The sequence below is a fragment of the Lonchura striata genome, chromosome 2 (assembly GCF_050655825.1).
Source record: "Lonchura striata isolate lonStrDom1 chromosome 2, ASM5065582v1, whole genome shotgun sequence".
Taxonomy (NCBI): domain Eukaryota; kingdom Metazoa; phylum Chordata; class Aves; order Passeriformes; family Estrildidae; genus Lonchura; species Lonchura striata.
The window spans coordinates 468082-494715 of NC_140704.1; the positions used below are offsets into that span (position 1 = coordinate 468082).

General features: G+C 68.7%; 3 protein-coding genes across 10 annotated transcripts in view; 2 read left to right on the plus strand and 1 right to left on the minus strand.

The window, feature by feature from the left end:
- On the plus strand, nt 1–9768 carry FASTK (Fas activated serine/threonine kinase). Of its 2 annotated transcripts, XM_085572869.1 has the most exons (11): nt 1–141; nt 440–1043; nt 3277–3747; nt 4254–4402; nt 4595–4811; nt 4921–5080; nt 6023–6114; nt 6324–6951; nt 7245–7359; nt 8611–8721; nt 9124–9768. In XM_085572869.1, exons 2-11 carry the CDS (start codon nt 485–487, stop codon nt 9208–9210), a joined length of 2589 nt encoding a protein of 862 aa, XP_085428995.1. In that variant the 5' UTR covers nt 1–141; nt 440–484; the 3' UTR covers nt 9211–9768. The 2 variants fall into 2 exon arrangements, with proteins under 2 accessions (XP_085428995.1, XP_031359633.2); XM_031503773.3 differs by lacking the exon at nt 8611–8721 and having other exon boundaries at nt 2–141.
- On the minus strand, nt 9767–25962 carry SLC4A2 (solute carrier family 4 member 2). Of its 6 annotated transcripts, none has more exons than XR_014953190.1 (24): nt 25863–25962; nt 25145–25199; nt 20381–20524; nt 17737–17905; nt 17377–17612; nt 17105–17229; nt 16723–16946; nt 15854–15990; nt 15598–15778; nt 15377–15512; nt 15056–15239; nt 14866–14980; nt 14599–14783; nt 13602–14124; nt 13344–13492; nt 12971–13165; nt 12651–12893; nt 12435–12524; nt 12014–12180; nt 11678–11931; nt 11244–11413; nt 10840–11013; nt 10066–10458; nt 9767–10021 (listed from the first exon to the last, which is right to left on the minus strand). XR_014953190.1 is itself a non-coding variant. In XM_021538995.4 (24 exons), exons 3-24 carry the CDS (start codon nt 20438–20440, stop codon nt 10378–10380), a joined length of 3711 nt encoding a protein of 1236 aa, XP_021394670.3. In that variant the 5' UTR covers nt 20441–20524; nt 25145–25199; nt 25863–25961; the 3' UTR covers nt 9767–10377. The 6 variants fall into 6 exon arrangements, 5 of the variants coding, with proteins under 5 accessions (XP_021394670.3, XP_085428983.1, XP_085428984.1 ...); XM_021538995.4 differs by having other exon boundaries at nt 9767–10458; nt 13602–13823; nt 13911–14124; nt 25863–25961; XM_085572857.1 differs by having other exon boundaries at nt 9767–10458.
- CDK5 (cyclin dependent kinase 5) overlaps nt 25223–26634 on the plus strand; it is a 4162-nt gene continuing 2750 nt past the window's right edge. The window contains exons 1-2 of one of the 2 annotated variants that reach the window (XM_085572884.1): nt 25223–25679; nt 26444–26532. In XM_085572884.1, the coding sequence (XP_085429010.1) occupies nt 25223–25679; nt 26444–26532 (546 nt within the window). Of the gene's footprint in view, nt 25680–26149; nt 26316–26443; nt 26533–26634 lie in introns of those variants that run through there. The other variant, XM_021538973.3, reaches the window with a different exon arrangement.

Here is a 26634-nt window from a genome sequence, read left to right on the forward strand (position 1 = left end):
GCCGGCCCCGCCCCGGAAGCGCCGCGCGCGGGGCGGGGCCGCGGGAAGATGGCGGCGGGGCTGCGCTCCCGGGCCGTGCCCGTGCCCCGGCGGCGCTGAGCGGCGGCGGTGGCGGCGGGAGCGAGCGGCCGCCAGCGCCATGTACGGCCGGGCCGCGTGGGGGGGGCAGGGAGAGCCGCCGGGGGGACCCGGGCGGGCTTGGTGCCGGTGGAGGTCGGGGTATGCCCGGGAGAGGGGCGGGGGACACCGGGCAGGCGGGAGGTCCCGGCACCGCGGGGCCGAGCGGGACGCGGGCCCGGACAGGGCGGCGGGCCCGGTGCCGGGGAGCCGTGCGGGCGCCCGGGGCCGGGGATCCCGGTGGGTGGGGGGAGCGGCCGCCCCTGGCCCCCCGGCCGGCCCGCGGTTCCCTCCGTCACGGCCCCGCCGCTCTGTCCCGCAGGGTCCTCCGGAGCCGCGGAGCCCCCCGCGCCGCGCCGCCCCCGCCATGCTGTGCCCGCTGCTGTGCCCATGGCTCCGCGCTCTGACCCGGGCGGGCCCGCGGGGCCCGGCTGCCCGTGAGCGCCGCGGTGCCGCGATGTTCCCCGCCTGCTGCTGCGCCGGCAAGGCCAGGCCGCGGCTGCTGCTGCCCCTGGACCCCTACGGCCATGGGCTGCTGCCCGCCGTGCACACGGACGGCGGCCGGGGCCGGGCCCACGGCAAGAGGAAGAGCTGGAACTTCATCCACGAGAAGATGAGCTACGACACCTTCTTCACCATGAAGCGGCTGATCGAGCGCTCGCGCAGCGTGGGCGAGGTGCTCCGCTGGGTCACGCAGAACCCGGGCAAGGTGTCGGCCAGTCACTACCCCATAGCGCTTCACAAGCTGGGCCAGCTCCTGCAGCAGCAGCCGGGGCCGCCCGTGGGGGCTGGGGACGGCCGCGGGCCCGCGGGGCAGGTGCTGGAGCAGCCCGAGTTCCACGTGCTCTGCCAGGCCATCGTCAGCGGCTGCGCCAAGTTCGACAACTTCAGCATCGTCAACTGCCTGTACGCGGCGGCCGCGCTGGGTGAGCTCCGGGGCTCCGGGCTGGGGAGCACAGCGCTGCGGCAGCGCCAGAAGCTACACTGCTCCGTGGCGTTTCTGTAGCGCTGGGTCCGTGGCAGATGGGGCTGTGACCACTGGGGGCTCTGGGCAGGGCTCGGGGGCTCATTCAGCAGGGATGCGCTGCTCCTCCAGGGCAGGAGGGCTGAGGGTCTGTAGCTGCCCGGGAGGTCGATGCTGGGCAGCCCTGCCTGGCAGGATGTGTATCAGCCGCTCCTGGGCGCTGTCTGTTCCAGCTGAAGTGCCAAGCCCTGAAAACCAGGAAACACCTGAGCACCGATGGGGGAGACCATGGGTTTGGTTGCACTCTCGGAGGGCACAAGCCCCATGTCACCGGGTGTTGCTGTGTTGGGAGAGAGGGTTTGAGGTATCTGAGTTCCTGTACAGCTTCCTTGGGGTGCTGCTGAGCTGGGGAGGCCGCATCCCGAGGGGCTGTGTCCCAGGGAAGGCTGCGTCCCAGAGGTGCCTCCGTCTGTGGGCCGGGTTGACCCTGCAAGCTCTCCTGCGGCAAGGAAGGGGATGGGTTCCACATCCAAAGAGGAGTGGACAGCAGGGCAGTAGAGGGAATCTTCCCCTCTGTCCCACTCAGATGGGGCCCTACCTGCAGGTCTGCTTCCAGCTCTGAAGCCCAAGAGCAGAAAGACATGGAGCGAGCCCAGAGGAGGCCACAGAGATGCTCCGAGAGCTGGAGAGGGACTTTGGACAAGGGCCTGGAGGGACAGGACAAGGGGGAATGGTTTCCCACGGCCAGAGGGCAGGATTAGATGAGATAGTTGGAAGGAATTCTTCCCTGCAAGGGTTGGGAGGCCCTGCACAAGCTGCTCAGAGAAGCTGTTGCTGCCCCATCCCTAGAAGTGTTCAAGGCTAGGTTGGATGGGGCTTGTAACAACCTGGTCTAGTGGAAGGTGTCCCTGGTCACGGCAGGAGGTTGTAACTGGATGATCTTTAAGGGCCCTTCCAACCCAAACAATTCCAGGATTCCACGATCTGGCGGGTGCCTGCCCTCCTGCCCGTGGCTCCCCCCATCCTGTTCTTGTTGCCGTTCCCCGCGGCCTTGCCGGGCCAGGGCTCGGCGGAGCCGCCCGGCCACGGTTGACGCAGTAACTCGAGCCTCTGCCTGGCTGGGGGGCCGGTCCTGCGCCCGTCCCGGGCCGGCGGCGCCGGCTGTTTGTTGACACTGAGCCGGGGCTGCGGCGCCGCTGGCCTCGCCAGGCTCCCCATGCTGGGCCCCCACGGCTCTGCCGTGCCCCCCACTTCGTTCTGCCCCCTTGTCCCTCATTAACACAAACTCCAGCTTTCTTTTGAGGCCTTTTTACGGAACAAAGCGGCTGCTCAGACCAATTCTGCACGTTCCCCCAGCTGAGCTCTGATTAACAATAACCCGCAGTGACTCGCCCTGTGCTGCCCTGCGGCCTGTGCCCGCCCGAATCCTGGGGTGATGGGGAAATCCAGGCCCCCCCAGTGCTCTTTGCCTCTGCTGAGGAGATCCCTCCTGACAGCCGAGGCACTGAGCCTGTGCCCAGGCCTGGATAACACGTCCTGAGCTGCAGGGAAGTGTTTCCCTGGGAGCCAGGTCGCACAACTAAAGCTGAGCTGGGAAACAGGAGAAGGTCAAAAAAGCCAAAGGATTAGTCCCTGCTGGAACAAACAGGGTTTAGTTTGGTCACATGGGATGTCGCAGTTGTTTTCCAACCACAACTTTTTTTTATGAACTTTTTGAGGTGAGTTTTTTCAGTGCTCAGAGCCCCTGGAAGTGCTTCAGGCCAGGTTGGAGCAACCTGGTCTAGTGGACATGACCCTGCTCATGTCAGAGGGGTGGAACTGGATGGGATTTAAGGTTCTTTCCAACCCAAAACAGTCTTAGATGTTGGGATTCTATGAATTACTTGTCTTTGAGATGTTTGAGACTTAGGAATTGAGCCTTGCTGCTGCGGGTGAGCTGCAGGGCTCCCATTCCAGTGGGATGGGTGGGAATGACCCCACAGCTCCACGCAGGGTTTCCCATGGTGCGGCTGCTCTGACGTTCTGCCAGTGCTTTGCCTTCCCCTCCCTTCCCCTTCTCAGTTTGGTCACTGATCAGCACATCCATCCGGTCATGGCAGTGGCCTCCTGGTTGTGCCGTGGAGCTGAGGCGTGTCCACGGTGCTGAGCCGTGATCCGTGCCCCATCTGAGCCGTGCCTGTGCCCCTCACCCCCAGGTCTGCCCGGGGAGTCGCCGCTCGTGCGGGTGCTGGAGGACGAGTCCCGCAGCCGCCTGGGCCGCTTCAACCAGAAGGACGTGTCGATGGTGTTCAGCAGCGTGATGCGGCTGCACCCCTCCAGCCCCCACCCGCTGGTCGAGTCCTGCCTCAGCAGCCTGGAGCGGCACCTGGAGAAGGAGCGGCACCCCCAGACCCTCTTCCTGCTGCTCTCCTACTACCGGCTGCGGGCGCAGGCGCTGCAGGGCCACGCCGCCTCCGACCAGCAGCTCATCAACAACCGCAAGATCCTGCGCCTGGTGCGGCACACGCTGGGCCAGGTCAGCGCCATGAGGGAGCACGAGCTGGCGCTGCTGGACGAGATGCTGGCCCTGTGTGCCCAGGAGGCCAACAACAAGGCCCTGGAGGCCATCTTCAGCTCCCAGCTCTTCTACGAGAACCGGCAGGAGCGCTTCATCCGCAGCATGGCAGGTGAGGGGTGCCCAGGCGGGGTGCGGCACTGCCACCCGCATTGGGGGTGTGGAGCTCTGGTCAGGCAGAGGACATGGGGGCCTCTGGCCGAGTGGGGGGCAGCCTCGCAGATGCCTTCCCTGGCCTTGGGCATGTTTGGGTGGTGCAAGCTCAGCTGAGACCCTGCAAGCCGCGGAACTGGAGCAGAAGGATCCCTGTGTCGTGGCCACCCTTGTCACTGATAGCCCAGCCCCCTGACAGGGGTTTTGCAGAAGGCCCCACCCGTGCATGTTACAGCTGTGCTCCATCTGTGCCTTCTGGCTGCATGCAACAGGAATCTGCCTCAGCCTCTCACCTGACCCATACCTGAGAGATTCTAGGAGCTGCCTGGCCCTTGAGGTTTTTGGGACTGGCGCTCCTGTCTGGTCCTGTCCTCCCACCTGCCTGGGCTGTGGTGGCTGCAGAGGACCTGGGGTGGGGACAGAGCTGGCCCCTTTGACGGCCTCCCTGCTGTGTTGGCTCGGCAGAGTGGCTGCCCCGGAAGGCAGAGAACCTCACCCCCTACACCATGGCCCTCATCGCCAAGTACGTGGCGCGGCACCGGCTGCGCGAGCCGCGGCTGCTCGACACCATCGCCAACTTCCTGCTGAAGCGCGGCGAGCAGCTCGACAGCAAGGTGAGCGCTCACCTCCATCTGTGGGTGCACCTGGGCAGAGGAGCCATGGCCCTCCTCCATCTCGATGGGGTATTCCAGGGGCTGTGCCCCAGTCCTGGCGGGTTCTGAGCATCTGTCTTTCCGCAGCACTGGGCAGGTGGCCCCGACTTGTCCCTTGTCCCACCCCAGCCCCACACGCCTCTCTTGCCGCAGGTGATCCAGAAGTTGGTGTTTCCCTTCAGCCGGATGAACTACCGCCCCTCCAACCACGGCGAGCTCTTCCCCAAGCTGGAGGCCATCCTGGAGCAGAAGGCCGGCAGCTCCCCGCTGGCCACCGTCAACATCCTCATGTCCATGTTCCAGCTCAGCCACTTCCCACAGACCGTCCTGCACCAGGTCTTCTCGCCAGGCTTCATCACCAACGTCATGAGTACGTGGGGCCGTTGCCGGGGTGCTCCCGGCGGGGGTCGGGGCGTCCCGGCGGCGGGGCGGGGCCGGGGGAGCCGGTGCCGGTGGGCTCCATGCGCGCTGCCCCGCAGGCAGCCCCTACGCGCTGATCGTGCGCCGGTACCTGTCGCTGCTGGACGCGGCGGTGGAGCTGGAGTTCCGCGAGTACAGCGGCCCCCGCCTCGACCCGCGCTACCGCGTCCTCATGTTCGAGCACGCCCTGACCGCCGACGAGGCCAACAGGAAGTACAGGTGAGGGCCGAGGGGAGCAGCCTCTGCCGTCCCTTGCGGGGGGGACAGGGGGTCCGTCACCTGCTCTGGCAGGATCCCACGTGGTGCCGGCGTGAAGGCCCCTGTGGCAGCTCCAAAGCCTGTGGGGTGGCACTCTAGGATCACAGAATAACTTAGAGTTGCAGAATTGTTTGGGTTGGGAAAGCCTCGGAGACCTCAGTGAAGAAGAGGTGGTATTCGTACAGGAGAACTGGTTTGGAAAGGCCTCTGGGTCCAGGCAGAGTTACCAACAGCGGGAGGCAGAAGCTGGGTGCACAGGCTCCCTTCCCAAGGCATTCTCGCAGTCAGTGCTCTCTCTCTGCCACTCCAGCCTCACCACACCCCAAGCATTTTGGGGGATACCACCTGCTGGAAGCAGGACCTGCAGGAGGTCAGGAGACTGGCGTACAGGTGAAGGCTTTCAGACTGACAATGAGGAGAGTAAAAAATCCGATGATGAAAGTGCATCCTGCACATCCCATTTCCCCAGCAGGACCTGGGCAGAGGAGGAAGGGTGCTTGCATGAAGGAACTGCTCATCTGATTAAGATGTCATAATAATGCTGGGTCACCTAGTCCCTTAGCCCACCTGTCCCCCAGCACTGTAATGCTACTACTGACCATGTCCCCAAGTACCACATCCATGTGGCTCAGAGATGGGGACTCCCCCCTGCCCTGGGCAGTGGTGCCAGGGCTGGGCAGCCCTTTTGGGCGGCTTTTGGTGTCCCAGTACTGCAAGGAGCTTTTCTGCAAAAAGGACTGGAGCCCATCCCCTCTTGACTCCCAACAGCAGAGCCCAAAACTCCAGGCCTGTGCATCCCACTCCAGGGGGGTTCCCCATCTCCACACTGATGTACTCAGCACCAGCAGTGCTGGGGGACATGCCAGCCCCTGCAGTGCCCCCCTGATTGTCCCCTCCTTGCAGCTACAAGGGGCTGGTGGCCGAGGCTCTGCGACAGCTGGTGGGAGAGGAATGCTACCGGCAGGACGAGGTGCTGCCTCCCGGGTACTGCACAGGTAACCCCCCGGGCTGTGGGCTGCCAGGTGGGATTTGGGGCAGAATGAGCTCTGGCTGGTTTGTCACTGCCTTCCCTGTGACACTGCCTTTGGGACAAAGCTTCCTGAGCCCTCCCACTGAAGAAGGGGGCTTCCCCTGCGTCTGTTTGCTGGCTCAGAGTCCCAGCTGGGGCACAGAGTTCTGCTGATCGCTGTTCTCTCTCCCGCAGACTTCCTGCTGTGGATCAACCGCTCAGGCACGGTGCTGCCTCTCTCGCGCGTTCCGGCAGCCTCCAGGGCACCCCCGGCCACGTCCCCTGTCACCATGTCCCTGCGGTCCAGCGTCCTCGCCCTCACCTCAGATTTGCAGGACTTTGCCCCGTTTGCTCCGGAGACGCCCAGCAGCCCCCCAGGGCCCCGGGAGAGCGGCCGGGCCGGGCGGTTCCTGCCGGCGCTCTGCCCGGCCCCGGGGGGACCCTGCTTCCAGCCCCCCTCGGACTATTACTGTGGGCTGAGCAAGGAGCCGTCCCTGGCCAGCCCGGGCAGCTCCACGCTCAGCAGCCCCTCCGAGTGCCTCTCGGCGCCGCCGCCCGGCACCCCCGACTGCTCCCCCCGCGCCTCCACCGCCTCCCTCTTCCAGTTCCCCATCGGCAAAATCCTGGAGGAGGAGGAGGAGGCCGCCGGCTGCCCCGGCCAGGAGCACGGCTGCTTCCAGGGGGAGCAGGCCCAGGAGCAGCCCGAGGAGCAGAGCCCCCCGGCCAGCGAGGACGCTGGGCCCCAGCCCTCACCCTCACCGTGCCGGCCCAGCCCCAAGCGGGGCCCGGGCGAAGGGCCGCAGGGCGCCGAGGAGATCCAGAGGTACGGGCAGGGCCACGTCCCCGGGAATGTCCCTGGTCCCTTCCAGCAGGATGGCCACCCTGGCACTGCCCTGGCCTCCTGCTCGCTGAGACACTCAGCCCTGGCCCCTCTCTGCCCAGTGCCCTGGGGCACCCACAGACCCACGTCCCCACACAGCTGTCCCTGCCACCAGCAGGGTCTGGGCTCGGCTGGGGAGCTGCTCTTCAGCTCCGTGGTGCTGAGGAGCGGGGTCCATGGGGCGGGGTGATGCTGTGCCGTGGGTGACGCCACGCTCGCTGCTGTCCCCTGTACAGGGTGGTGCTGTCGGTCAATGACAAGTGGCACTACTGCCAGAACTCCGACATCCTGGTGGGCTCCCGGGCCATGAGGGACCGGCACCTGCGGCTGCTGGGATACTGTCTGGTGCAGGTAGGTGGGACTGCCCCCCTCGGGGCCAGGGGACACGGGGTGATGAGCTGTGAGCTGGCATCTGATGGGCAGGGAGCTGGCATCCCCAGTGTAAACACTCCTGTCCCTGTGAGAGGAAGCAGGGATGACTCATCCTCATGTCTCCTCGCCCTCCCCCACCCCATGCAGGACTTTTTCCATGCAGCTGGTGGGTGACACCAGCCCTGATGGAAAGCAGAGACAAGGGACAGTCTGTCCTGTGAGCTAAGACCCGACCTGAGTGAGGGGAAGGGGAAAAGGAGGGTGTTCAGCCAGGCTGGCAGACACAGGCACAGTGGCAGCATCAGGTGTGGGGGACACACACGGGTCCACATGTGGTGACCTGTGATCCCGTGTGCCGAGGGGGCTGCAGGGAGGTTGGTTCACCACCTGTGCCAGAGCCCTGCCCCCCTGGTTCCAGCCCCAGCTGTTCCCTGCCGAATGCTGGGACTGGGAGAGCCCTCAGGTGTGCAGCTTCTTTGGCACACTCCAGGTGCTGGTTTGGGATGTGCAGCTCCCACGTGCTACTCTGTGGGTGGTTTTAGCCTGAGGATGAGTCTTTCTGAGGAAAATGGCACTGGAAATGTGCCCTCTGTCCTGTTCACTCTTGCACTGCAGAGAGGACCAGGATTGCAGCAGTGCCTTCACCGTGCCATCCCACAGCCTTTCCCAAACAGTTTCACTCCCTCCTGCCACCAGGCTGTGCCTGCCGCAGCTCCCTCATTCTAGCTCAGCAGCCCAGAGCCCTGTGTTTGTGCAGAGCTCCAGTCCTGTGACTCAGCTGAGGAATCACCTGGGAGCTGCCCAGCAGTGAGGCTGGAGCAGGGCCAGCTCTCCCTTGAGCTGCTGTTTGGGCTGGGCTGGGCTGGCCAGGGTGGTGTCCCTCCTGCAGAAGGCACAGCAGGGACCCAGCTGAGGGAACCTTAAAGCCCATCCAGTGCCAGCCCCTGCCATGGGCAGGAACACCTTCCACTATCCCAGGCTGCTCCAAGCCCCAATGTCCAGCCTGGCCTTGGACACTTCCAGGGCAGCCACAGCTTCTCTGGGCACCCTCTGCCAGGGCCTGCCTACTCTCCCAGCCAGGAATTCCTTCCCCATATCCCACCTATCCCTGCATTCCCCATTGTTTTGTCCCTCCGAGCTCTTGATGAAAGTCCCTCTCCAACTCTCTTGGAGCTGCTTCAGGCACTGGAAGGGGCTCTAAAGGGTCTCCCCAGAGCCTTCTCTTTCCAGGTGAACACCCCCAGCTCTCACCTGCGGGTTGAGGGGCTCCAGCCCTCGGAAGCTTTATTCCTGCCCTGTGCTGGCTGGAGCACGGGTCCCAGTGACCCTCAGTCCTGCTCTGTGAGTGCTGCTGGTGCCCTCAGGGCTGTTGGACCCGCAGGGTTTCCAGTGCCCCCCGCACTTCCCTGTCACCTTCCATGGAGGGTGCTGACAGGGGCTCGAGGGTGGGGTGAGGCTTGAGGTTCCTCCCTCTGTGTGCCTGCACCACCTGTCCAGGGCTGAGCTCAGGCTGGACGAGCCTGGAGCTGGGCATTGTCTGCACTTGCCATGCCAGTGCCCACACTTCTGTCCATGCCCTCGGCAGGAGCCACGCTGCCTTCCTTCTCTGGGGAGGGATCTACGTCCTGTCTCTTCCTCCCACCACCACAGAAGGCTGAGTGGGGCAGGGGGCTGGAGGTACTGGGGATACAGGTGGGGCAGACACGCTGTCACCGCTCTGACATCGTCCCTGTCCCCTCACAGCTGCCCTACACGGAGCTGGAGAAGGTGAGTGGCATCGAGGAGGCCAAGCACTACCTGCGGCAGAAGCTGAGGGAGCTGCGCTTCTGAGGGACGGATCCGGGGGGTGTGGGGGGCCAGGTGGGTGCTGCCAGCCCCTTCCCCTGTGCAGGGGGATACGGAGCTGCCCCCCATCCCGGGGGTCAGGGGGATATGGAGATGCTCCCCATCTTGGGGGGGGTCCGGCTGTGGGGCCAGGCCGTGGGCACCTGCTCCCGCAGTGGGGCTGAGGGAGTGTGAGATTATTTATTGCTGTTATGGGGGGCCGGGGTGTGACTTGAGGGGTGCTGGGGGGTGGGGGGAGTTACTGGGGAAGGTCCCTCGTGGCCCCCCTGCCCCAGCTCTGCCACTTCAGCCCGGTCTGTTGCTGTTGTTGGGCCTGGCCTGGGCTTCCCTGGGCACTGGGGTTATCCCTGTGTCCCCAGCACGGCTTCTGGGCTGGGGTGCTGGGCCTGGCCCCTCCGTGGGGCGCAGGGGTCCCGGGGGGCTGCAGGGAGTCCTGTGCAGGGCCGGGAGCGGGTGTGCACATGGGGCTGTTCCCAGGGCCTGGGCCCAGAGGAGGGGGGTGTTAGGGAAAGGGGAACTTTCCAATAAAACTGGTGAAAAGTGTGCAAAGTCCGGTCTCTTTATTACTTGAAGGCAGCGGGAGGGCCCCGGCCCCACCCCGGCAGCCCCCCAGGGACTGCCCGGAGCAGGCCTCCCTTGGCAGGGGGGTCCCAGCACCTGTGCCCTGAGCCCCGTGCTCGGAATAAAGCTGTTTATTGCCTTTGAATTGCCTGTTCCGTAAACCCCGGCGGGGTTCAGCTGGCGCCTGAGGGTGGGGCGGGAGCCGAGGGGCTGGAGGACCCTGTCCCGGGGGGCTCTGTCCCGGGGGGCTCTGTCCCGGGGGGCCCCGTCCCGGGGAGCCTGTCCCGGGGGGCTCTGTCCCGGGGAGCCTGTCCCGGGGAGCTCTGTCCCGGGGCGCCCCGTCCCGGGGAGCCTGTCCCGGGGGGCTCTGTCCCGGGGTGACCCCGTCCCGGGGGGCCCCGTCCCGGGGGGCTCGCAGCAGCCGTCCGAGGGGCTGTACCGCGGGGCTGAGCCCGGGGCCGGTGTCCCTTTGGCAGTGCCCTCCGAGGGCCCGGCGAGCGCAGGGCCCCGTTCCCGCGGGCACGGCCGCTGCCCCGGCCCGCGGCGCGGGGGTCCCGCCGTGCCCACCGCCCGCCGTGAGCCGCTGGCCCGTCACACCGGCATCGGCATCTCGTTGTACTCGTCCACACCTTCCCGCTCGTCCAGGATGGGCTCGGCCTCGGCTGCGTCCAGCTGCGGGACACGGCGGCTGAGGGGCGGCGAGGGAACCCCGGGAGACCCCCGGCCCAGGAACCCCCGGTCCCGGGAACCCACCGCCCCCGGAGCCCCCTGGCCCCGGGGACCTCCCAGCCCGAGAGCCCCCCGTCCCGGGAACCCACCGAGCCCCGGTCCTGGGAGCCCTCCGGCCCCGGGAACCCCCCGTCCCGGGAACCCACCGCCCCCCGGAGCCTGCCGTCCCGGGAATCCACCGGCCCCGGGAACCTCCCAGCCCGAGAGCCCCCCGTCCCGGGAACCCACCGACCCCCGGTCCTGGGAGCCCTCCGGCCCCGGGAACCCCCTGTTCCGGGAACCCACCGCCCCGCCTCCCCACGGACAGGCGACGAAGGCACTTACACACTTCATTTCCCGGTCGGTGAAGATGCGGCTGAGCAGGCACATGCGGAGCGGCACCGTGAGGATGAGGATGAAGGGGAAGGCCAGGGAGGCCACAGTGGACATGACGGCCCAGAGCACGGCCAGGCAGGCCAGCTGCAGCGCGGTGAACAGGTGCATGCGCAGCGTGCGCACCTGGGCACAGAGCGGTGTCAGGCCGGGCCACCGGCCGGGCCCCGTGTCCCCGTCCCACCGCGGGCACAGCTTGGCCCGGGGCACCCCCAGAGTCCCCGGCGTGCCCTCTGCCCCTAAGCAGGGCTCTGCCACAGCCTGACTGGCAGACACCGCAGTGTCCCCACACAAGGGCAGCGCAGCCTGGCTGCTGTCCCGGACAAGGGTCCTGCCTCCCCAGGCCCCCTCCCCACCTTTTTGACGTAGGTGACGTCAGGGTGGTGCTTGGGGGGCATCAGCAGCAGCTGCAGGCGCTCGTAGAACTGGATGCCATTGAGGGAGGTGACACCCATGTAGAGGAAGATGCCGAAGAGCACGGCCAGCGGGATCTGCCGCAGCAGGTCCCCGATGACGATGGACAGCCCTGGGCCGGAGCAGCGTCAGCCTGGGGAGGGGGCTCAGCACAGCCCTCCAGCCCCACTTCCCCCTGCCCACTTAACCCCCTCACATGGGAGGAGCCCGCATCCCTGCGTCCGCTGGGGACAGGATGGCCACACCAATTTGGCCGGGGCTCAGGGTGCCCCAGCTCCATTCCCCACACTGCCCCCTCCCCAGCGCAGCCCCCGTGGCTCCCCAGCCCCCTCCCCACTGCGCTGCAGTCCCCTCAGGACCCGAGGGCCGGACCTACCCACAAGCACGGCCACCAGCAGCCCGGTGACCCGCTGCTCCTTCACCTCCTGGATCTTGGGCTTGTCCCCAGGTGCCACGGCCTTGCTCATGACCGTGAGGGCGTTGGCGTGGGTGACGGAGCGCACGGTGGCTGCGGCAAGCCAGGGCAACCCAAAGAGCGCAAAGAAGCCACCCATGGCCACGATGAGCAGGAGGTCGAGGTGGAACCCGGAGCCCTTCTGCAGCATCCGCTCCTTCTTGCTGATGATCAGCCTGGGAACCAGGGCAGGCAGCTGGCACGGCACGGGCTTCCCCTTGCCCACCCATGCCCCCTGCTCACCCCCACTGCACTCACGTGGTGATCTGGGTCTCCATGAAGATGAGGATGAAGACAAGGATGGCAGGGAGGCCACTGGCCACCATCATCCACACAGGGAAGGCACTCTGCACACCCAGGGGGTTGATCACCCAGCCCCGCTTGTCGGGGGCTGTCACCGAGAACCCACTGGGCACACTCAGCTTCTGCAGGGAGAGGGGGAGCCAAATGCTGAGAGGGGCTGTGCCTCATAGAGTGAGGGGGCCATGGAGGCACCGGGACCCCCAGAAGCCAGACTCAGGGAGAGGGAAGGTCAGACACTGGCACCGAGCAGGTGCAGCCATGCTGGGGACAGACAGAGCTGCTGACCTGCAGCCAGGACAGTGGGACGGGGCACAGGGGTCCCTAGGAGGGTGTGGGGTTAGGCATCCTGCCAGGCAGTGGGCGGGTGGCTGCTCACCTGTGTGTAGGTGTCCTGGATGCTGTAGTCCACCAGCACCATCACCAGGATGGCGATGGGCACCCCGAAGTCCCCGATGAGCCTCCGGATCTGGGGGAACACCAGTGCCGGCCTGGCCACAGCCCTCCTGGCTCACCCCAGCCCCCCGGGCTCGTCCTGGCCCCACGGCACCCAGGCTCACCCCAGCCCCACGGCCGCACGGCCGTCCCCACGCACCCGTCCGGGGAAGAAGCGGCTGTTCTTGAACTTGCGCAGGAAGAAGGCGATGAAGAAGGTGCCGGCCATGAGCACAAGGGAGAGCAGCGCCGTGTTGGGCTGCCCCGTGACCTTGGTGACACCGCGGGCAGCCGGGCTGGTGGCCAGGGCCGTGGTGTTGGCCACGGCCACAGTGCCGTTGCCCCAGGCCTCGGCCGAGCTGTTGGCGCTCAGGCAGCCGTGCAGCGGGTGCTCTTGGAAGATCTGGAGCAGGAGGATGGGATGTTCAGCCCCATCCTGCCTGGCCCTGAGGTGGCCCCCCGGCTCACCCCACAGCTCACCTTGGCCAGCTTGGAAAAGGTCTCATAGATGAAGATGAGGGAGATGAGAAAGGCAAAGATCTCCTGGGTGAAGCGGGAGACGAAACGCACCAGGAAGCTGCCCTCAAAGGCCACCATGACCAGCACGATGAGGATGAGCCAAAAGCCGATCCAGACGCGCCCCACCAGGTACTCCAGTTCGTTGGACATGCAGAACTGCCCAGCCGTGAGACAGATGGATGGACAGACAGGTGTCAGGACGGTCACAGGGCTGGACAGGGCCCTGGGCAGTGGGGCAGAGCCTGGCAGGAGGGCTGCAGGGATGTCTGCCCAGGGCAGTGGGGCTGGGGCAGGGCTGTCTCCCCAGCCCCCAGGGCAGACCCCAGCGCCTCACCGTGAAGAAGGCTTCCTCAAAGACGAGCAGCGGCCCCGAGAAGCCGATGACGAGCAGGGGCTGAGCACCCAGCAGGCAGAAGAGGACACCCTGCAGCGACGTGGAGATGATCAGCTCCGACACCCCGATCAGGTCCTGCGTCTTCTCTCCTGCGGCAGCACAGGCTCAGGCACGCCATCGGGGTGGGCACGCAGAGCGGGCAGCACCGCCTGCAGCCCCGCAGCTGCACCGCCCCCGCAGCCCCACAGCCCCGCTCACCCAGCAGCCCCCCGAAGGTGATGGCAGGCGACAGCGCAGCGAAGTAGATGAAGATGACGGCAGCAATGCACTGGGGGTCCAGCGCATCACGGAAGTCGCTCAGGTACTGGGGGTACCTCCGCCGCATGTCCCGGATCAGCCCCCCGAAGGGGCGCCCCGTGCGCCTCAGGGGGTCGTCGTCCTCCTCGGCCTCATCCTCCACCACCTTCAGCTTCAGCAGAGCTGGGGGCGAGCAGATGCACAGACAGAGACAGTGAGACCCCAACAGCTGGGACACCCCAAACCCCGCCCTGGCCCCAGCCCTAGCACCTTTCTCCTCAGGGGACTTGGGCTCCAGCAGCAGCCTCCGCTCCTGCTCCATCCTCTTCTTCAGCATCTCGCGCTGGAAGTGGGCGACGCTGCGCAGCAGCTCCTCACCCTGCACCTCGGACGGCGGCAGCACCACGCTGCAGTCCAGGAACTCGTTGATGGCATTCAGAAGGTCGTGACGGTCGTCAGCCAGGTAGGCAGCCTCGTGGAATTGCTGGGGGGCCACGGCAGGGTCAGTGCCCACAGCGCAGCTCTGTGGCTCCTGAGAGCCTGGTACCGTGCAGCCCCGAGCCCACGGCTCAGGGTGGCCCTGGTCCTGGCACGGCCCTGAGCCCCCAGCCCTGGCAGAGCCCTGCCCCCTCCCCAGTACAGCCATGAGACCCCAACACAGCAAGGCCTACCTGGCAAACTGCCATGGCCCCAAGCTCCCCAGCCCCAACAGGGCTCCAAGCCCTCATCCTGGCATTTCTCTGAGACCCCAGCACTGGCATAATCTGAGCCCTCCAGCCCATCCCATCTGAGTCCTGAGCTGCTGGCCCCATCACAGCCCCAAACCCCCAATCCAACGGTGTCTCAAGACCATAGTCCCAGCACAGCCCTGAACCCCCACCCTGGTACAGCCCCAAACCCCTCAGCCTGGCACAGCCTGACCCCCGCCTGGCAGTACCCCCGTGCCCTGGGGCAGCACCTTGTCGGACATGAGGGTGGAGATGGAGCGCCCGATCTCGTGATAGTCCATGTGGGTGCTGCTGGGGCCCAGCAGCACGAAGAGGAAGCGCACAGGCACCGGCACCTCCAGCACGGCGTCCAGCTCCACGGCCTCCTGCAGCCGCACAAAGGCCATGGTGGGCTGGTCCAGGAACTCCACACAGCCTGCGGGGCACAAGGGCCACAGGGGTCACCAGGGTGCCTGGCGTGAGGTGCCCACACCCCTGGCCCACCCACCCCTCCATACCCACGAGCACCACTGTGGCCTCAGCGTTGTCTGGGATCTTCTCCAGCAGCTTCAGCTCGTGCTTGGACTTGGAGCGAGTGATGCCGGCTGGGGGCGTGGGAGTGAGGACCTCCCTCTGTGGGGACAGAGTGGGGGGCTGGTCAGGGCCCTTCCCCAGGGCCCGGGCAGGGCTGGGGGCCGTGGCACCCACCTCCCGCTCCACGTCGATGCGCGTGTCGTGCTCGCCGGCGTGGCCAGCTATGAGGGGCTCGGTGACGGCTGGCTCGCTGCCCTCAGCCACGTGGTTGGTGCTGTGGTGGTGCACGAGCAGGGAGCCCAGGCTGCCCGCCGAGATGTTCCGCGGGAAGGAGAACTCCTTCTCGTCACTCGGGTGGCTGCGGGACAGGGACAGGGCTGTCCGTGGTGGCCCAGTGGCACAGCCAGTGCCCGGATCCCGGGGACAGCATCAGCCCCACGGCTCAGGGAGCACAGCCCGGGGGCAAGGGGCTGTGTTCGTGCCCCCCATGCCCACCTGTGCTTGAGCAGCAGCGCCCGCAGCACGTTGGCACGGTCCTCAGCCCGGATCTGGTCCGTGATGACCATCTGCTCCACCACCTGGTGAGCCACCCCCGGCAGCGTCTTCTGGTCCAGGTCCAGGAGCACGGCCCCTGGGCAATGGAGGGGGCGCTGAGGCCAGCAGGGACAGGACCCTGCCTCACCATCAGCCCCACAGGGTGGTCTCCGCCTCCCTACCGTGGGCCAGGGTCTTGCGGAGCTCCAGGAGGCTGCGGAAGGAGAGGGAGGCCACATGTGGCTTGCCCCAGCGGTCCGTCTCCTCCTCCACGTCCTCCTCAAACTTGATCCAGCGCGCCGTCTCCTTCCACTGCAGCTCCTGGTTCTTGTCCACCACCAGCTCGTTCAGCTCCACAAACACCTGCGTGGGCACGGTCGGGTCAGTGCCGGGACCCCGGGCCCCCGTCCCTGCCCCACCCCGCCCAGGACCCCGCACCTCGTGGGGCTGCCGGTCCTGCTTGCGCTGCCGCGTGCTGGGCTCCTTGTGGTCCTTGCTGACGTGCACCGTCTGTGCCTTGGCGCTCTTCCGCACCAGGTGCCGGCGCACGCCCGGCACGTCCTCAAATCGGTGACCTGAGGGGGGTCAGCGATGGTGGGGGTGGCCGTCTGTGGGGCCCTGCATCCGAGAGCCCTGCACGGGGGACGCCGAGCCCCGGCACGGGCGGCCGTGGAGCTGTGGGATGTCCTGCCAGGGAGAGCTCGGGGCAGAGCGACCATCCCACTGCTGTGGGCAAGTCCTGCAGCTCTGGGGGGTCACTTGGTCACCACCAGCAATGCCACCAATCCAGGTGGCTCCTGGCACCGGGGCCACCTGCTCCCTATGTGCCAAGGGCTACCCACGGCTACTGGCACATGGGCTCTGCCCTGGCTGTGCTCCCGTGGGAGCTCCACAGCAAAAGCACCACCCGCTGCCCAGAGAGTCCTGGGCTGTGAGTCCCTGGGGCTGGTGGGTGCCCAGGGGAGCCACCACCACTGCTACTTTCTTCACTGGCTCCAGCTGCCCCGGGCCCAGCTCCTGGCCACGTTCCACAGAGACTCGGCCCAGCCCCGGCACCAGGGATGGGTCCCCTGCGGTTGTGGCTAGCTCTGGGAGCAGGGTCAGTGCCTGCACCCAGCCCAGCTTGGCTGCAGCCACGAGGCAACCTGGCACTGCCAGCCCCACTGTCCCAAACCCACCACCCCCAGCAGTGCCAGCTCCACCACCCCCAGCCCCGCCCCAGTGGCACTGCCAGCCCCACTGTCCCAGCCCGCTCGCCCGACACAGACCGGCCACCGGCAGAGCCCCGCTGCACGGCCCTCACTCACTCTTCATGTAGTCCAGGTCAGCCGAGGCCAGTGTCTGCGCCTCCGACTCGTCCGTCGGCATTTTCTGGTAGCGGTCCTGCTCGGCAGCCGTCATGCTGCCGATGCAGCGCCGCTCGTGCAGGTTGTAGCTCCGGTGCCCCGGCTGTGACTTCGGCGCAGGGCGGCCCGGGGACCCGGCCTCGGCGGCTGCCCCGTCCCCCAGAGCCCCCTGCTCTGCATCAGGGCTGCGAGGCAGGAGCCCACCTCAGTGCCGAGCCCCCTCTGCGCCCCAGCCCTGCCCTGGGGCACTGCAAGGGGCTGTCCGGCCCCCAGCCCTGCCGTGGGGCGGCCAGAGGATGCTGCCCACCGCCCACGAGCCCAGCACTGCCCAACCCCAGCTCACCTGCTGGCCTGGGCTTCCCTCGGGGCCGTGCCCCCTCGGGGCGCAGGCGGGGAGCCGGGCAGTGCCGCGGGGGCCGCCGGCTCCTCTGCCTGGCGGTCGGTCACCTCATCCTCCTGCAAGAAGAACTGCGGGGGCAGCGGGTGAGCCGGCTGCTGGGGAGCCGTGTCCCCGCCTTGGCAGCACCAGCCCCAGCTCCTCTGGTGCCCCAGCTGTGCCCAGACACGCTGAGCCAGGGGGGCACAGCGCTGCCCCCAGCCCTGCCCTGCCCTCACCTGCACTGCCTCGGCTGGCCCGGGCTGCCGCAGCTCCTCCGCCGATCGCTCCGTCTCCGTGTCGCACGCGTCATCCTCATCCTCTTCAGCCTCCTCGATGGTGGGGGTCTCTCCGGGGACAGAGGCACGCCGGGCCTTCTTTTTGCCCTTTTTTGGGATCCCTTTCTTGCGGCGGGCATCAGAGGGCAGGTGCGTGGAGAGCGGGTGGTGGATGTGGTGGGACGACTGGCGGTGGTCTGGGGGGACCGGGAGTTGGTGTTGTGTTCCCTGCCCATTTCCTGACACTTCCCTACTCCCTGCTTGCCCCCTGTCCGCTCCCTGCCCGTCCCCTGCTCCGTGCCCGCCCTTGTCCCCGCTCACACTCGAAGTCCTCCTCGCCGTAGCTGCGCCCGGCCTCCTCAGCGTTGCGAGGGTGAGCGTCGTTCAGGATCTCCTCGAAGCGCTCCACGCCCAGGGCCTTGTTCAGGTCCTTCTCCTCCTCCTCCTCCCCGAAGGCAGGTGAGCCGGCGCCCAGCGCCTCCTGCTCGGGCTGCGGGCCGGCAGCAGGGATGAGCGGGCACACGGCAGCGCTGGCACCGCCGCCCAGCGCGCCCCGCTCCCACAGCCCGGCGAGACGGGAGCCCTGGGCAGGGCTGTTTGAGCCCCGAAGGCACCCAGGGGCTGTGCAGCCTGCCCTGGGCTGGCACCCCTGCCCTGGGCTGGGCACCTCTGCCTTGGGCTGGCACCCCCTGCATCTTTCCCACCCCAGCACCCCCGGGCTCAGTTGTTACCCCCACTCCATGTGCCACAGCACCCCAGCCCCAGGCCCTGGGCTGTGCCCCCACATGTCCCATGCCCTGCTCTCCTCCGAACTGGAGCCCAGCTCCCCCGGTGCGGTGCCCCTGGACAGCCCCAGCAATACCAGCGCCGTGCCCATGAACAGCCCCAGCACCCCCGGTGCGGTGCCCTGGTGCCCCCCGCCCCCCGTGCTGTCCCACCCCTGCACCCGCAGAGCCCCCGCTCCGTGCCCCCTGCCCGGGGCGGGTGCCGGGGGTCCCGGGGGGCGAGGGTGGGCTGGGGGGAGGGGCTGCGGGGCAGGGGCGGGGCTGGGGGCGTAGAGGGATGTGGGGGGTGCGGGGGGTTGTGGGGGTAACGCGGGGCCGGGGGCTGCAGGGGGTGCGGGGACACGGGGGATGCGGAGCGGGGGGGCACGAAGGATGCGGGGCTGGCGGTTGCGGGGCAGCGCGGGAGGGGCTGCGGGGGCTGCGGGGGGCGCGTCCCCGGCCGGTCCTACCTGAGTCATGGCGGAGCCGCTCCCTCCGCAGCTCCCGCAGCGCTTTATCGGAGCGGCGGGACCGGCCGGGGATGGGGCCGGGGGGACAGCGAGGGGGGGCCCGGGGGAGGGAACCGGGGGGGCGGCGGCTCCGTCCCGGCCTTGCCAAATATTGACGGAGCCGCCTCGCGCCCGTCTCAAGGTGACGGCGAACGCAGAGGGCACCGGCGGCACCGCGGCACCGGCGGCGGCCCCGGAGCGACCGGCCCCCGCCCCCCCCGGAATGCACCGACCCGCCCCGGGATGCACCGGGCCCCACAGGATGCACCGGGCCCACTCGGGATGCGCCGATCCCCGCCAGCTCCGGCCCCTCGGGACGCACCGGCAGCCCGGGACGCGTCAGCCCCTCCCGCCGAGCCCCGCACAACCGGCTGCCCGGGCCGAGCTCGGATCGCCCCTGGGCTGCAGCGACCCCGCGGCCGCGCTGCCATCCCCCGGGCTGCACGGACCCCCCGAAATCCCCTCCCAGGGCTGCAGCCCTCGGCCCCTGCGGGGGCTGCACAGCCGAGCCCCCCGCCACGGCCCCAGCCAGTGACCCTGGGACCCCCAGAGTGGGAGGGCAAGGGGGTACAGCGGCACCCCAGGCTCCAGGATCTGCTGCAGGGACAGCCCTGGGCAGCGGCGGGGGAGCTCCCAGCACCCCGAGTGGGCACCCCAGAAGCACTTGGGCGTCCACAGCTGTGCTATGGCCACCCCACATGCACCCCAGCCCAGGTATCAGGGGTGGGCACAGGTATCAGGGGTGGGCACAGGTGCCCCATACCCGTACCCACTGCACAGTTGCCCCTGGGCCCCCCAGGGGGGTTATCTGGAGGGTGATGTAGGGGGAGACCCAGGTGATGACCCACGCCACCCCGTCACACCCGCCGCCACGTGATGGCAGCGCTGGCATCAGACCACGTCCTGCACCTGCATCCCCCACTCTTGCCACATCCCTTCCACCATCCCCGTGACCCCTTTGATCCCCCAGACCCCCCAAGCCCCTTTGGCCTTGGTCCCACGGCCCCAGACCTGCCGGGCTCCATCCTGCACCCCAGCAGCACCCACCACGCGCCCTTGCCCGGCACCTGGCGTCACCGTGGCACAGGTGGGCACGGTGCCCTGGGTGGCCCTGGGTGCCACCGTGCTCAGAGAGCCCCCGCCAGCCCCCCTAGGCCGCAGCTTACCCGGGAGCCCCGGAGGAACTCCATTAGGACGGGGCCGGTCCCATCCCCGATCACGTGCGTGCAACAGGGGCTCGCCAGCAGCACCGGGCGGCCGCGGCGTGACACGGGGCTCAATCATTAACCCGGCCCGGGAACCGTCGCCAGAGCAGCGCTGGCACTGCGGGCACCGCCGCGGCCATGCCACCAGCGGCACTGGCACCGTGCCGGCCCCGCGGGCACCCGGCACCGCGGCACGGCTGGCCCGGCCCGCCCCGGGGGGCTGCCGTGGGGCAGTCCCGCCCCGTGGCTGAGCAGTGGGGCAGGTGCCACACAGGCCTGGCAGCACCCCAGGACTCTGCCCCACACCTGAGCGAGGGGGTAGGGTAGGTGCAACGGCAGTGCCGGCGCCCCGCAGCCCAGCGCCCGGGCATCCCCCGGGTGTGCCGCGGCAGCGGGGGCTGTGCCGCGACACCCGCACCCCTCCAGGCATGGTCGGGGGTGCAGCCTCTCATCCCCCAGCCAGGGCCCGCCCCGCGGTGGCACTTACGCTCTGGCAGGCTGAGGAGACAATGTGGTGAAGCTCGGAAGACACCTGTGAGTGGGTCATGGCGCTGGCACGGCCCCCGGCGCGGCCGGCTTAGCCCTTCTCCTTCTCGCGGGGGCTCAGGGGACGCTGTCGGGGCAGCATAACCTGGGGGCGCAGAGCGGGATCAGGGGTGCCCCCGAGCCGCGCCGCAGGCAGGGGCCGGGGCTGCCCCTCCTCGGGCTGCGCTGGCTCCGGGCTGGTTTGTCTTGGCCACCGGCTGGAATGGGAGAGCCGTGGCCAAGACAAACGCCGGGAGGGGAGCGGAGTCGGGGCAGCGGGACCCCGGGCAAGCGCCCAACCCTGCGGGGTGCAGGCAGGGTGCCAGACTCGGGGGGCGCAGCAGCACCCGACCCTCCCGAAACCCCACACCCCTCCCCCATTTCCCCAGCCCCACCCAGCTCCCACCCACGTTCGCCCCTCGCAGCTCCCGGTGCGCTGACCCCTCCGGCAGCAGCTGCCCGGTTTATTGCCACGGGAGGCGGCCCACGTGACGGGGGGACTGAGGAGGGTGGTGACGGGTGACTGCGTCTCACATGGGTGGCATCACCATCCTCGTCACCCTCACCGCCGGGCTGCCAGCACGGCGGCCGTGGTGAGGCTCGAGGAGTTGCGCCTCAGTGAATGCCGAGGCTGCGGCTCCTCGAGCCTCACCGCACCCTGAATCCCACCTATTCCCAAAATTCGGTGCTACCCTGCTCCGGCTTCTCCCTAATCCCCACTCCCGTCCGGGGCCGGAGCCAGCACATCCACATTCCAGCAGGCAGATTATCCGCCCTGCCACGCCGCTCTCCTGGGGCGCCCGCCAAGCCGCCGCCAGCATTCAACCCCCCCCAAATTCAGGATGGGACCCTCCCACGGGGGGATGTGGGGCTGGGCCTCCATCTCGCTGGGTGCCGGGGCGCCGGCATGGGACGGTGTCGCCGCTGTGGGCACTAAGCAGCTTTTTGGGCTTAATCTCGTGGGCAGCTCGGGATTAGTTTGGGAACACACTGGGATTGTTCTCGGGAACGTTGTGCTTTCACCAAAACACCCAAAAAGGGGGTCCTGGCCCCCAGGTGCCACAGCAGGGAGCCAGCAGGATAGTGCCACTGGGGACACGTGGCTCCCGGGAGCCGGGGGCATGACCCCGCTGGAAAGGATGACGGACAGCTGGGGGGGCACAGGGGGACACTTCTGCTTTCCATTGCAGTCGCTGAGTCACGGATGAGCAGTGGCCGGGAACGGCTCAGGGCTCACGCCAGCCCTGTGGAAAGGGGCCAGAACAAGCCTTGATTGGTGCCCTGTGGCCAACCCCACTCCCAGGACGCTCTGGCACCCTGGGATAGGGGGACAGGTCCAGAGTAGACACCCTAGGACTGTCCCAGCGTAACCACATGGCTGCAGTGACACCACCTTGCCCTCCTCTCGGGCAGGAGGGTCAGGACACACAGCCGGGGCCATGGCGGTGACAGGACCGTGCCGGTGCCGGTGCTGGCACCGCCGCCGGCCGCGCCCTTCGCACGGCCCCGCGGCACAATGCGTGCTTGTGAGAGGCCGGGCCGCCCCGATAAACGGGGCAGGACCGCGACCCCGGGTGGCTGCCAGCCCTGGCCACGCTGGGAATGACCCGTCGCTGCCACGGGCGCTCAGCGCCGCTGCCACGGCCACTCCCGCGCCGCCGGAGTCACATTCCTGGGACCGGCCCTGGCCTGCCTGAGCTGCTGAGGCGATTAGAGGGCTCGGCCCTGGCCCCGCACTGCCTTGGGGCTGCCCGGAGGGCTCACAAGCTCCTGGACCCAGCCTGTGCCGGGACCCACCTCTGGCACCACTGGCACTGCCAGCACTGGGGCAGCGGGCCGAGCACGGCGGGAAGTGGGACCATGATGCTGGCATTCACACCGGGATACACGTGTCCACACCAGGACAATTATGTCCTGGACAGCCTGTCCACAGCAGGACAACCTGTCCTGGGACAATCACATCCTGGGCAGCCTGTCCACACCAGGACAACCACATCTGTCCTGCGACAATCACATCCTGGGCAGCCTGTCCACACCAGGACAATCACCTCCCCACTGAGACACCCACGTCCTGGGAAGCCAGGTCACACATCCACAGCAGGATAACCCCGTCCATAGCACAGAGCCAAAACCCCATGAGAAGAGGCAGGACTGGGAGTGGGGGACCCCCATGGCAGCAAACGTCCTCCTGCCCACTCTCCCATGGCAGTGCCCCCCTTAGCAGTAGCACCATGACTCCTGCCAGGACATCTCCTGCCACCACCATGTCACCTGGCAGATCCCTGACACGGGCTCAGTGCATACACATGTGCCGCTCATGCTTGTGCCCACACTGGCATCAAGGCTGAAGGTGACCCCCGTAGCACGTTCCCCGGGCTTGGTGGAGACACCAGCTCCCCTTGGTGACAAGGAACAGCACACCGTGCCTGTTGTAGCCTCCCTGCTGGCAGCACCTCCAGCACGGCATGTGCCAGGCAGAAGGAATGGCTGGGGCAAGGCCAGCACAGCTCAGGCTGTGCCCATCGCCTGGGCAGACATGTCCATGGAAGAGGGAAGTCAGGAGATCCCCAGATCCCTGCACCCCGAAATGGAGGAGGCCCAGTGGGGGCCCCAGCACTCTGCCCACTCCCAGAGACAGGAGAGCCCCAGCTCCCTGCAGCCCCTTGCTCCCTGCCCCATCTCACCTAGCTGCTCCTGGAATCCCCTGGGTGTCAGTGGCACCAGTGTGCCCCCAGATCCCACCCAGCAGAAGCACTTGGGATCCTGCACCCCCTCATCACCACGGGATGGAGCTGGGCCAGACACCACTGGCTCCCACCCAGCAGTTTCACACACAGAAACTTCAGAAACCAACACCAAAAATATTCACCTCCCCCTGCCCAAACCCCTGCCCACGACCTCAAAACCACCGGAGGTGGAGATGAGTCACAGCTCTGTACCCACATGGTGCCACTAGCACTGGCATTGCCACTGTCACCAATGTGCCAGGCACCCGCCACCACCTCTCTGCTGCCTCAGGGAGGCCAGGACCCCCCCACACAGCACCAGACCCGCAAGAGCCTCCTGCCATTGCCGGCGGTCCCCACCACTGTCCCCGTGCCAGCCCCAGGAGGGGACAGGCACAGCTGCCCCCCGCAATCCCGTGGGAACACGCACCAGCACCACAGCTCGGTGCCTGCAGGATGGGATATCCTTGAGGGGTGGTCTGGCCACAGGGACAGCCCCTGTGGCACCTGCGGCAGGGCTGGAGGCCGCCCTGCACCCTGGGCTGCCGGAGCCCAGCGGGGAGGTGTCGCTCCCGCCGTGCCACCCCGGCCCCAGCACGGGCTGCGCCCCACTCACCCCATCGCCCGCCGAGCCGGTCAGCCGGGGCTCCGGCAGCTCCGCCGCTCCCGCCCCCCAGGCCGGGCTCCTGCCCGCGGGAAGCACGCGGGACCCCGGCACGGCAGGGGCGAGGCCCGTCCGGAGCCGGCCCGCGGGCAGCGGCGCTGTGCCCGGAGCTGCCGAGCGCTGCCCGCAGCTTTATCCCGGCTCCGGAGGAAAACAACCCGCGGGAGCAGCGGCGGCAGCGCGAGCCTTTGTTCCGCGGAGCAGCCCCGGATCCGATCAGCGAAGCTCTGCCAAGTCCTTCGCCGTGGCTCCCGTGGCGACCCCACTGCCGCCCAGGCGTCTTTGGGGACACAGGGGACACGACCCCCTCCGTAAGCGCAGGGTCCCGCCTCGGGCGAGGGTTGTGTCCCCCCCACCTTGGCCTGACGCCCCTGGAATGCCCCAGCGCGGCGCTTCGGGCAGCCAGCCCGGCCCCTGCGGCCGCCGCGTCCCGTCTAATGACAGGCTGCGGCTGTGGGGGCTGAAACGGGGACAGCGCGGGGACACGGCTCCCACGGTCCCTCCCTTCCGCCGGCTGGAACGGCGCTCCCGGGCAGGGTGGCACCTGGGTCCCCCTCAGCCCTGCGCAGGGCACGGGGTGCCAGGAGGGTGCCCCAGCCCATCCTTCGGAGCCTGCCGGCAGCCCCGTCTCCTGCAGCGTCCCTGCCCGGCCAGGACAGGTGACAATGCAGGTACAGACCTACCCGAGCCCCGGGAACGGAAGGGCTGCCGGCAGGGAGGCGAGGCGCCGGTGCCAGCGGATCGTTAGAACGATCAAATCCCGGTTTATTTGGCAACCGCTTGAAGTGGTGCAGCGACCCCGAAGGGCTCGACAGCAGGTTCCCAACTGGAGCCCTCCTCCGTGGGGGGACGGGGCAGGCACGGAGCCCTTCCCGCAGCACTGGGAGCTGCCAACAGAATTCCACCACGGAGCAATCCCAGATCCCGTATCAAAACCAAAAGGGTCTCTGCAGCTGGGGAGGAGCAGCCACGGGCAACGCAGCCCCCAAAACCTGCTCCCACCCCAAACCTGCTGCCGCCTCCCCGGGGACGCGCTCCCGGGCCATGGGAGCCCACGCTCCGTGGGAGAGCCCCGGCTGGAGCCGTGCCCGGCGTTGCTCAACCCCGGATGGTTTCGCAAGGGGCAGTGCCCCGGCACCCGGCGGCTCTCAGCGGGCACCGCGCGACTCCCCGGGCCCCCGGACCCTCCGTTCCGGGGCAGGGTGGCTGGATGAGCCCAGACCCCTTCCTGGCCCTGTGGAGCCCTCGGACCCCTCGGCTCCCGGGAGCGGGGGGCTGCAGGGTGCTCCGGACCTGGGACAGGGACACACGGCGGGTCCCCAGCCCCGTCACTCACCTGCCGAGGGCTGCCGGGCTCAGGCGCCGCGGGGCAAGCGCATGGAGCGGCCTCGCTGCAAGAGAGGGACGATGGTGGATGCGGGGTCCTGGCTCCCCCGTGCCCCCGGGATCCAGCGTCACCCCGAGAGCAGGCTCCGGGGGCACCTGGGACCGCCCGGCGCGGAGCTCCGGTGGCGGCGGAGAGTGGCCGAGCTTCAACGTCCCGGGCAGCATCGCTGCGGGCAGGGAGGGGTCCCGGGTGTCCGGGAGGGGTCTCGGGGTGGCCCTGGGGGATGCCCGGGCTGGGCATTGCTCCACCTGGAGCCGAAGGAGCCAAGGCACCCGGAGCATGTGCCGGGAGAACCGGAGTCCCGGGGCACGGCACAGCCCCCCTGAACCCCCCCAGCGCGGCAGGGGCCCCGGGGAGGAACTGGGAGAAGCACAGCCGCGGCCGCGCCGGGACCTGGGGTTGCCAGGGCGGGGCAGGACGGGACCGGGACCGGGACCGGAGCTGCCGCGGGCGGGCGGGGAGGCAGTGGAATGGAGGGGGCTCGGTGAGAGAAGCGTGCGGGGACCGGGGACAGCACCGACTGGGACGGGCGGCACCGGGAGGGTGGGGACACTGGGACGGGACCAGGAACGGGACCGGGACCGGGACCGGGACCGGACCAGCCGTGCTGAGCCCCGCCAGCCTCACCACCTCCGTTCACGATCCCGGTGCCGGTGCCGCTGCTTACCGGACGGTCCAGCCGCGCCGGGCGGGTCTGCGCGTTCCCGCGGGGCGGAACGGCGGGAGCGCGCCGGGGCGGGGCGGCACCGGGCGGGTCCGCACCGCTTCCGGCACCGACCCAGCGAGCGCGGAGACCGTCCCCGCAAGGGATCCCCACCGGGCGCCCGCGCAGCGGCGCTGTCCCGCGGGGGGCGGCGGGGGGAGCCGGGGGTCCGGCGGGGAGGCGGCGGGCGGAGCCGGGGCTCGAACCCGGAACCCCGGGGCGGGGGCGGGGCGCTGTCCCGCGGGAGGCGCGGCGGGGCGGGGCCGCGCGGGGCCGCCGGGAGGCGCGGCGGGGCGCGCGGGGGCTGCCGGGAGGCGCGGCGGGGCCGGGACCGGGACCGGGGCCGGGGCCGCTGCGGGGCCGCGACCGATCGCGGCGCGATGCAGAAATACGAGAAGCTGGAGAAGATCGGCGAGGGTGCGGCAGGGCCGGAGCCGCACGGAGGGAGCCGGTGCTGCCGCGGGGCCCGGCGCTGCTGTGGGGCCCGGCGGCGGTGTCGGCACGGGTACCGGGGGCTCGGTCGTGACCCCGTTCCATTCCCGCAGGCACTTACGGGACCGTGTTCAAGGCCAAGAACCGGGAGACGCACGAGATCGTGGCGCTGAAGCGGGTGCGGCTGGATGACGATGATGAGGTGAGGGGGGGCCGGGGCTGGGATCCCCCCGGGACCCCGGGACGCTCCCCGGGACCCCCGGGAGCCCCGGGAGCCCCGGCTCCCACAACCCGCGTGTCCCGC